The sequence below is a fragment of the Homalodisca vitripennis genome, chromosome 8, assembly GCF_021130785.1.
Source record: "Homalodisca vitripennis isolate AUS2020 chromosome 8, UT_GWSS_2.1, whole genome shotgun sequence".
Taxonomy (NCBI): Eukaryota; Metazoa; Arthropoda; class Insecta; order Hemiptera; family Cicadellidae; genus Homalodisca; species Homalodisca vitripennis.
The window spans coordinates 28,730,842-28,742,011 of NC_060214.1; the positions used below are offsets into that span (position 1 = coordinate 28,730,842).

The 11,170-nt window shown below is 31.5% G+C and overlaps 1 protein-coding gene across 2 annotated transcripts; it reads left to right on the forward strand.

The window, feature by feature from the left end:
* Window positions 1-556: 556 nt before the first annotated feature.
* Window positions 557-10,940, forward strand: LOC124367452 (zinc finger protein 513-like). Of its 2 annotated transcripts, none has more exons than XM_046824275.1 (3): window positions 557-691; window positions 4,715-4,886; window positions 9,684-10,940. In XM_046824275.1, exon 3 carries the CDS (start codon window positions 10,189-10,191, stop codon window positions 10,807-10,809), a length of 621 nt encoding a protein of 206 aa, XP_046680231.1. In that variant the 5' UTR covers window positions 557-691; window positions 4,715-4,886; window positions 9,684-10,188; the 3' UTR covers window positions 10,810-10,940. The 2 variants fall into 2 exon arrangements, with proteins under 2 accessions (XP_046680231.1, XP_046680230.1); XM_046824274.1 differs by having other exon boundaries at window positions 561-732.
* The last annotated feature ends 230 nt before the right edge of the window (window positions 10,941-11,170 follow it).

The following is an 11,170-nucleotide window of genomic DNA, read 5'->3' on the forward strand; positions in this document are numbered from 1 at the left end:
GCTGCACTCAAGCTCAACGCGAAACACTAGACCATGTAATTTTACAATGCCCAGCCTACGAATATGCAAGAGATCAGTGCTTTAAGGTAATTAATAATTTAACATCAATATCTAATATTAACTTAACGTATTTAATGAAATTAGAAGACATAAAAGTATATAAAGAAATAAATAACTTTCTCATGACTATAAACGAATACATTTAATAATAAATCAACAAAACACAATACATATATGTATCCTGGTTTTGGCCTTTATATCCGTGGTCCATATTTCGGATTAGGAATGCCTGAAGGACCCCTGGCGGGAAGACTCCCCAATTCCTGAATATCCATTTATAGAATCCCATAGTAATCCCGCTATTTATTAACAAACACAAACAGTATAGGTAGACAAACATATATGTCCAATACATTAAACTATAAACTAATAATAATAACTAATTCTTCCCAATTAAATTACCACAGAGGTTTAACAACACAGTGAACTACGAGGCTGCATGGGATTATGCCCGAGCCTTTATTATAAACAGAGAAAAAAACTCTCAAGAAGCTTGTTGACACCTTGTTACGACTTTGTACTAAATTTTTAGGTGCAGAATATAAAAGTATCAGCATACTGAACATATTTTATCATATTTTAGGTGTTGCATACAATGAAATGATATGGGACTTGAAAATACAGCTTTGAGGTAAGCCTCTGTTAGTTATTCTAGTAAAAGTTTACTTCCAGGTAAGCCTATGAAACAACCATCTATCTTACAAGAAGTTTGAATGCCTATCTTGGTATTGTTACCTATAAGTTTTTATTTTGAAATATTACACCCAATGATCAATTCTCCTTCTATTTTCAAAGCGCCTTGAATTAGTGTTAAATAAAGGATATAATACCTTTTTTACTTATAGATAAATAAAAATAAAAACACCAATGTCAAGTTAAATTTAAAAACCATAATCTTTGTTTACAAGCTCAAGTGGGCAGCAGTAAAATAAGTGGCCACCTCAACAACTGAATCATCAATATTAATAATTACGCTGTCTAAACCTACTAAAACCAAAATGTTGAACTAAATAATGTTATAGTTATTTCAAATTATGGCAGTAATATATTAAACGCCACCATGACGATAGAATTAAATGTTGTGTAGAATAACAAAAAACAAATATTTGCTTCCTAACTCATAAAACAATAATACAACAAATGTTTTGACACCTGTTTGTTTATAATGACATATCTGATCGTGTTGGTGGCCGCTTATTATAATGTAGCTGAGATGTTGAATTAGTGTTTAACATAGGGATATATATTTTTGGGTAGGGTTCGATAAGCAGACCCGGTTTTTTATATCGATATTGGCAAACGACATTACTTTCTTATAACTTTCGATATAACCAACTGATACTGATTTTTAACTAACCTGTATAAGCTATACACATTTTCAAATAGTAAATATATTTTAATTTATACTTAATAATAGACAGTGGAAAGCTCGTGGAGGACCGCGAAATGGTTTTAAAAGTGGCATATCAACCGACCTGCTTGCAGATCATCTCTGTGAGTATTTGTACAGAGGAGAAGTACGGTTTTATGGAGAAGATTCTTCAACAATCATTGCTACACAGGAGACAACACATAAATAATCACGCATATTTCATATTTTCCGTTATAAATGCTTGTGATTTTGTTATAATTTAATTATTATTTATTTAATTTTTTCCTACATCCAGTTCTAATAGTTTGTTTGATCGTTAGAGCTCATTTCTAAGATTATCACTATGAGCATTATATTAATTATTTTAATTTAAATTATGATTGTTATTATGATTACAGATATGTAGGTATGATATAAAACACGTATTTGATAATTGAATATGAATTGTACTAATCTATATAAAAACCGGGTCTGCTTATTGTACTCTTTCAATTTTTTACTTATAGATTATATACTTATTGATTATTTATTACAACTAATATCAAATTAACCCTTAGCACGCCGAAGACAGAATAAACCGCGATGTTGTTAGGTCTTACAACGCCGAAGACGAAATAATCCGCCGATCAATAAAAATATATTTTATAGCTTTACTGTTTTTGAAGTTTATGAGGTCAATATATAAGCCACAATACTAAGTAATGTACTGGCTTGACCAAATAATTCAGTTGCAGCTGTCAGCTGGCCGCAATAGATAAACAATAAATTGTTTTTTTTGCTGGCAGGTGTTCTCCCACTCCTGTCTGTACGTCGATGAAGATACTATCCACCATTACCGACTGTCAGTGGAGCACGCATTGTGCCTTTGGGAAGTGTTCTTTCATTGGCATTCCTTATACAAACAGTTGTAAAAATGTATTGTTACTATGTTTTAGGTGTTATAAGTTTTTATAGTTTATTTTCTGTTGTATTTACACCATGGCTTCATCCCGATTTGTGTTTTGAAGTTTACCATACAACTGCTAAATCTATCATCAGAACTTATAAACTAATTAAGATCAGAATGTCACACTTTATTTGCTTTCTTATCCTTGTACATAGTTTTTCATATTTTCATCATATGTATTTGATTACTCTCTAACCTTAATTTGTTTTTATTGAAATACTCCATTTTTATGAATAAATGTGAATAAATCTAAAATAATACTAAATTTATATCGGCTTTCTAGGGGTTAAATTAAATCCGATAATCTTTGTTTAAAAGCTTAAGAAGTGGATAGCAGTATAATAAGTGGACACTACAACAACAGGTATCGAAATACATGATTAGGATAAGCAGCCACCTCCAGAATCACTTTAATTAGAAATATCTTATATACCGGTAGGCTACAAACATTTAACCTATAGATAATCATAATTAGTAGTTCCCACCCGTTTTTATTTCACGGAATAACTATATTGTTTATCACAATGTTAAAAGTGTATAACATAATTTGGTTTGACATAATTGTTCAAAATTAATTCAAACAAAGTAAAATCACGTGTAAGGTATTTGAGTAAAGAATGTCTCCAAGTACAATGGTGATGTACATGTGTAAATTGTGTTTGTGTTATCTGATCTATGTATAATTATTTATTCGTATCTTTGATTTTATTGTTTGTTATATTGTAATAATTTATTTATATCAATTATTCATTGTTCATATTTTCATCTGCATTGTTAATGAATGGTTAGATTTCTTTATATTTCGGACCCTTCTAAAATCTATTTTCTATTTCCTTTTTTAATTCCTTTGCTCAAACTGTAAAGAACGGATTTTTGTGTCAGAATGTAAAATAAAATAGGTAAACTTGTAAGACGTGTCTGTGCTTTAAAATAGTAAAAAGTAACTAAACTTTGCACTATTTTGTTTGTCACTTCAGGTTTATAAAGGCAACATAGTGTTTTATTCATCTTTAAATGTGTTAATTTGTAAGATAAAAACAGCCAAGCTATATTGTAATTTGAAATACTTTTAACGTAATCTGATTTCAGTAGGTATATCAGGGATGTGTTACTCATGACTATCAATTTGATAATCATTAATATCGTGTTGGCCACTTTTTATCAATATTGTTGGGTACTTTGGGATTATACCGACCACACCAGTATGAAGAACACAAAAATAGAAATTTATAGAAACAAACATGATAGAACGAAAAAAACAACTCTTCAATTACAAAATTACAAACTTACAAGCATTTCCAGGTATTGTGATCGGTATTGTTGTCGCTGTTATCTTATCTTTCTCGAGAATCCTGATTACGGCAGGCCGCGCGGCATCACGTGATTTGCACGGTACATCATTGCCTTTCCATTACAATTCAATTTATATTTCTGATTAGCCCCTCTAGAATTTGATATTTTACTGATAGGTACTATCTCGAGGGATGTTTTTCTTTCGTCGACATCAGCGCGGGCTTCGGCAGCACCTTCGGCCCGCGCTGATGGCCGGAGGCACTCGCATTTTGGGTGGCGGAATGTGATCAAGAATAAAAACAAGTTTTGAGTGTTTTTTTAATAAAAAGTTTAGTTTGGTAAATGTTTGTTTTTGTTGAATTTTTGTGTTTGGAGAAATGTAGAGGTAAAACACGGAAGTACAACAAAGCGATGCACCAGCTGAACGGGCGGCGAGACTCTGCAATCACGTTATCTACTAGACGCTCGACTTTGACCTCTGTCTGAGGATGGGGAGGTGTTTGCGATAAGACAATTCCTGTTTTATATTGACGAAATATTGTTCTACGCTAATCTAGTAATCAGTAGAAACGAAATGTGAAATAACGATTCATGTCTGGGTGTGGTCGGTATAATCCCAAAGTACCTATTGTTGTTTGGTAACTTACAAAATATCTAACAATTATTCTTTATGAATATCAATTGGTAAAATTATTTCAAATTAAATATTCCTGATTGTTTGCTGTGGTGGTCACTTATTATACTGCAGCCAAGAAACGAAATATTTTAATATTCCTGTGTTAATCATCAGTATACACATCATAAACACACTATAAAAATGAATGTCATTAAAATAGCTGTTATAGGAGCTAAGATAAATTATATTGTAAACAAACACGACTTGTTGGAAGTCATGATTTAATGAGATTGTATTTATCAAAATGTTGGATATCAGTAATTCTGAACACATTAGTACAAATATTCAGTACGGATAGTCTAAGAATTACTTTGTTTTAGCAGAACTAATTGCATTATTGACTGACTCTTTGCACTATCTTTTCCAGAAGGTGATCTGCTGAATCTATTGGCTTTATTTCAAGCATCACTTCCTTGGACAAATGAGAGTGTTGGTTGTTTCATACAAGAAATTTGGTTGCAATTACATCATGTCCTGTTTTCCTTTGAACCAAAATTAGATGCAATGCTTACAAAATAAGTTTTGGGTATTTAATAAAGGTAGGAAAAATTAAATACACCATTGAAAAGGTGATGTTTTTTATTAATAAATAATAATAATAATGAATCATAATAATTAACAATAACAACAGAAGCAATTATATGTTATTTTAGTTGGCTTAGCAGCTTATTTTGTCAGCCGCCTTGTGCCTGAAGTGTGTAATGCTTCAATTTTAAATGTTTTAGATGCATTTTTGATGTACAATTCTGGAAGTTTTTTCCTTATGCTTTATACTTTATTTTGATGAGCATTTGAGTGTTGTTAAATAAGAAGTAATTGGAAAAAGAATTACATTCAATTGATAATCCATGACTATTTGTGCTTTTAGATCACACAAGGAAATTTCTACAATTATATATATATATATATATATTTATATACTGTTTGTGAGTATTAAAACAATTTAACATTTAAAGTATTTTTTTATCTAGAGCTAGCTAGCATTTTAAAGTAATATGCATAACATTAGAATTTTCAAAACAGTTCTCATATTATGTTGTTGCAATCAATTTATACTAGTTGGCTAGCAGCTCTTTTTTATTTTTTTTTATTAGTGTGTTATAAAACTTAATTTTATTAATAAAGCACTAAAAACACTTGAGTATTAATACATCCAAAATAAACCAAATGGAAAATATGAGATCTTGATTACAAAGAATGGATTTTTAAATTTGGGCTTTGTTGTGTCCATTTGGGAACATTTTATTTTTGTTCTATACAATTAAAAATATATTCAAGTAAATAATTTATTATGTGTGTGTGTGTTTGTTGTAAGAAAAAAGTATCAAGACTTTTTGAAAATTTTAAAGGAAGTCATTCCTGAAGAGGTTAAACTCCTACTTCTGGTATAAGTTTGGTGATATCCATTAGACAAATTGACCTATCTCTGTCACAAAACCGAATTCCCTGTACATTGTCCGTAGTTACCAATTTTGCCTATAATAATTAGTTTGTAAGTCCTGTTCATTTTAATATTAATATATTGCAAAGTAAATCATAAGAGTAATTCAGTTGTTACATTGTTTTTATGATTTTGGCCAGTAGTGCAGTTGGACGTGACTATAGGTGAACCGCTAATAAAGGAACCTGCGCAGAAGCAAATATTTGAGCAGCACAGCGCAGGAGGGGCCCCCCTCCGGCGGGGGGGGAATGGCGAGTGGGCGGAGCATCTTCTTGTCAGCTGTTTAAATCTTGTCTTGCTCGCGCCATATTGTTTATACTGCAGTTACTTACTTGGACCGTTCAATTCGAACGAGTCGGTCAGGTGAACGAGTGATCCGGATCGTGTTTCAAAAGACCCGTTCACTTTGAAAGTTTTGTTCAATTTGGCCTGGCAACTGAATAAATTTGATACTTTTTCCAAATCAGGTGAAATGAAAAATGAAATGAAAATGGTTTATTTTTTTAAAAATAGTACAATAAAACATATAGGCCTACACGTTTTGCAATAAATATATACAATGTCTGAAATCATGTATCAGAGTGTAACAATACGGTACTTATACGTAGTTAATTATTTCTTATTATAATAAACCTTGCATTAATTCTATTTATTTCAATTAAAATTTGAAATAAGAAGAGTAGTATAACCGGGATGAGCCTACATGGGCCTAGGACCTGTGCATAGGCTCTGGTCGTGAATATTGGAACTCAAAAATAATAATAGAACAAATGATTTTATAAGTAAAAAATAGTAGTTTAGTAATTTTTTATATTATTAATGATTTAGAATTTATTTTTAATCCAGCTGGATGGCAATGACAACAGTGACCACGCAGGCAATTGATGAGTCACATTGATAATGATACGTAACCGAGTATAAATCTAGTTTTGCTGCACTGTCGTATGAAGTATTAGTTATGGTAATTATAGTGAAGGACAGACCGAATAACAATAAAAATAGCGAGGAAGGGTTAGAAGTTCAGCGATAACAAGGGACTATAAGTCTATATACTTCTTCGCCATCTAACGATAGTAACCCATCCTTCACGCGTTTTTAAACCGGTAAAGATTAGGTGATTGCAACACAGAAGCGAAGTTGTAACTCAAACACACGTTACGGTACAAAACTAGAGAAATATAATACAAATTTGTTACGCTGAATGTTTTTTTTTTAATATAGAAACTGTAATGACGACTTGTTGCGAGTACCGTGTGTTATGAGTATAAGTTCTCAACGCTAAAAGAGTATGAAAATTAATGTATAAGTAAGTAAGAATGGTTTTGATTAACAAATTTCTTATAGTCATTAGTTCTTCCTCGAAGAAAATTAATTCTAAAGAATATGTTGTACTCTTAAAGAACATTAATCTTAGTATCGTTTTCTGTTCAATAATTAATGGCTCAAGAACAGTTTCGAAAGCAGCACCATGGACTAATACCAAATGAAAGTTGGGATTAAACGAAAGCAAAATAGACCACTTTAATTTCCTTATCTATGAGCACTTCTCGTAATTGTCTGAAGGCAAAAATGAACTTGCGGATTTTACTTGTCAAAAAATGAATGTGTTTTGACACATTCACATTATGATGTGATTTTTTAAAATATACTTGCAGGTATTGAATCGTGCCCAAGAGCGAAATTTCCTCTCAAACTGGACACGTAACGTATAACCTCTTGTAACAGTGCGTAAGTTAAAGGTCGAATGAAGCCTATAAAATCTGTCTTCGAAAAAAATTATTATATTTGAGCCATTAGAGTTCGCCAAGTTCTGACCCACATTAGTAAAGAATTTATTAAATTCGTTAGCTACTTCAAGCTTAATTTTGTCATTGAATAATTTGGTATTTGGCAAATATTTATTTAGGGAAGAAACTTTGTTAACCCTTCTACCACTCAATTTAATTAAAACCCCCTAAACATATTTAAATCCCCATTAGCTTGGTCGAATTTATCACAAAAATAATATTTTTTGTTGCTTTAAATTTCTGCTTAAAATGTTCCTGCAATTGACATAGCTGGTTTTAAGCTCCACATTAAATGGTTGCTTTTTCACTAATTTACGTAATTTATCTCTTTGTCTTATAGCATGGACTAAATCTGAAGTAATCCATGGTTTTAGCTTTTTTTTTGACCTCGTTTTAAACTTATTCGATTGTCTATTGAAATTGTAATAATATTCTGAAGTTGTAATGTAAAAACATTAACATTAGTGTTGTTAAAAATTGATTGCCAATTAGCATTTAAAAGGTTATCATGTGGTAACACATGGTCGATATAGGTGCGATGTGCAGGGTCGATCTGAGAGGAGGCGTTCTGTGTAGTTGTGTGCGTAATATTATTTTAATGACTCAGCATGGGTATTATGAAAAGTGGTGGTAACTTAATCGATTAAATTTTTAAAATGTGTTGTTATTTATAAAAATAAATTTTTTTCAAACAATGCTATGTGTCTGTTTGATGTTTAGTAATTTATTGAAACATTTGTAGTGAAATAATCATGATAAATCAAAGGCATATTAATCAACCAAGTCCATTGTTCTTAAGTATTAACGTTTAAAATATTTAGTATTGCATTTAGTAACATACAGTTAATTTTTGTTAATCATTTCTATTAATAATATATATTTACATTTACTAGATTCCTGAAACAATACATTTATTGTTATATATCTATCCATTCACTGTAAAATATGTTGTTTCTTCCTCTATCCGAACACATTTTTGCAAGCAGATCCTTTCGTTTACTTGGTCATTACATCCAGTCGTTCATTCATTCATTTCGTTCAGTCAACACGATGACCGGTAAAACACCTCTCTAGCGGGAAGGCTTAGTAACTCTGTACTGACCGGTTCAACTGAACGGGTCGCAGCAGTGAACGATACCGACTGAGACGGATTAGTCAGCTGATTTTATTAGATTGAAATAGAGTGAGCGTCGAGCAGTGGTGGGGATGCTTGGAGGGGCGGCGTTGGGATATTTACCCCACCCTGCGTGAACTCAAATCAACCAAGGTTTTTTTGTTAGCGGTTTACCTATAACACATTTGGTGAAACAGTTTCTTTTTTATTAATTAATATCTCGATTTGGGTTAAAGCTAATTAGTTTTGCGTTGCTTTTGGTGAGATCATGGACGACATTCACTTTGTGGTCAATATTTTTAGTCAACCTTTAAGATTATAGCTTTCATGATCACCAGCGTAAAGTGGAATCAAATTAAAGGCCAAGGTAAAGGGAAATATTTAATTAGAATATTTATTTAGGTGCTCTGCATCAATATAAAGGAAATGTTAATGGCTATACGAATATGTTTTGATTTAAAGGTTGTATAGTTATTACGTCAGATAGCGATTCGTCCCAGACAAGATTGTTTCAGTATATTATTGATGGAATACGAGTATAAAGCTATATTTATATAAGTATAATGTTCAATATCAGAATTACTTTGGTCAGTGTATGTAAATAAGTAAATTAAGAGAGTAATGTTTTTTAAAGAGCAAAATAATATTTAACATCTATTTAGACTAAGACATTTATTTTGTGTACTCACAGTTTTTGTACGCACTACATACTTGTGTGCATTATTACACAAGTACATCAACAAAATACGATTTATCACTTCGTTAAGTAGTTAGCTTTTTAAATATACAAAAACAGTTTTTCAAAGTAATTACCAACTCAATATATATACTTTAACTAGCAATAATGCATAGCTGTTGATAATTGATAGTAGTATAAAACGAATGCATGAAATACATTTTTTAATAATTAACAGGCTACCAACCTGATTGTATTCATATGTAAAAGTATTTTACTGAAACTACTATTTCTCATCTGTAATATTTTTGTTTTCAGATAGCTGCACCACAATAAATTTACAATTGTATACACAAAATGTTCACTCTTATTAATGAACACTGGTGAAGTGTACAATGGTTTCCAGCAATACTTCTACCCCAAGTTTGGAAGGAAACTTAACATATTGTTACCCACAAAGAATTTAAATGCTCGATTGCCCTAAACAAGGAAGTACTAAAATTTAATTTTGTATAATAGATAACACATACACATGAGAAATTCGAAGATTTGCATGCAATGACATGAATTTAAAGATATTATTCAAACAGGCGATAAATAATGATTTTTCCAATTTTATCATGTTATTTACTACAGTTGGTTGTTTAAAAATAAATCTTTTAATGCTCACTTTTCGGTGTACGTAGTAGCTATGAATGGAATTAAAAGAAGAAATATTTTACACTAATAGTAGTGGTTTAAATTGCAAAAGTAAAGGGCACATATTAACTAATTTTGGTTCTTATAAAGTTATGTGTATGTATTACTATTTCCAAATTAAATTATGTCCACTCCCACAGATGATAACTCTTTCAATTGTTCCCTGTGCAGCTATACATGTACCAAACGTGAACAATTAAAAAGGCATATGGTAAAGCACACAGGTGAGAAATCATTTAAGTGTTCCCTATGCAGCTATGCATGTAATTGGAAACATAGTTTAAAAAAACATATGTTAACTCACACAGGTGAGAAACCAATTAGGTGTCCTCTGTGCATTTATTCATGCACTCAAAAAGAAAATTTAAAAAGCCATATGTTAATTCACACAGGTGAGAAACCATTTAAGTGTTCTGTATGCAGCTATGCAAGTATTAAGAGTCAGGATGTACAAAGGCATATGTTAACTCATACAGATGAAAAACCATTGAAGTGTTCCCTGTGCACCTATGCATGTAATGTGAAACATAGTTTAAAAATGCATATGTTAACTCACACAGGTGAGAAACCATTTAAGTGTTCTGTATGCAGCTATGCAAGTATTAGGAGTCAGGATGTACAAAGGCATATGTTAACTCATACAGGTGAAAAACCATTGAAGTGTTCCCTGTGCACCTATGCATGTAATGTGAAACATAGTTTAAAAAATGCATATGTTAACTCACACAGGAGAGAAACCATTTAAGTGTTCCCTGTGCAGCTATGCATGTAATTGTAAACATGGTTTAATAAACCATATGTTAACTCACACAGGTGAGAAACCAATTAAGTGTCCTCTGTGCATTTATTCATGCACTCAAAAAGCAAATTTAAAAAGCCATATGCTAACTCACACAGGTGTGAAACCATTTCAGTGTTCTGTATGCAGCTATGCAAGTATTAGGAGTCAGAATTTACAAACGCATATGTTAACTCATACAGGTGAAAAACCTTTTAAGTGTTCAATGTGCATCTATTCAAGCACTCGAAAAGATCTATTAAAAGCACATATGCAAACTCACACAGGTGTGAAACCATTTAAGTGTTTCTTGTGCAACTACTCATGC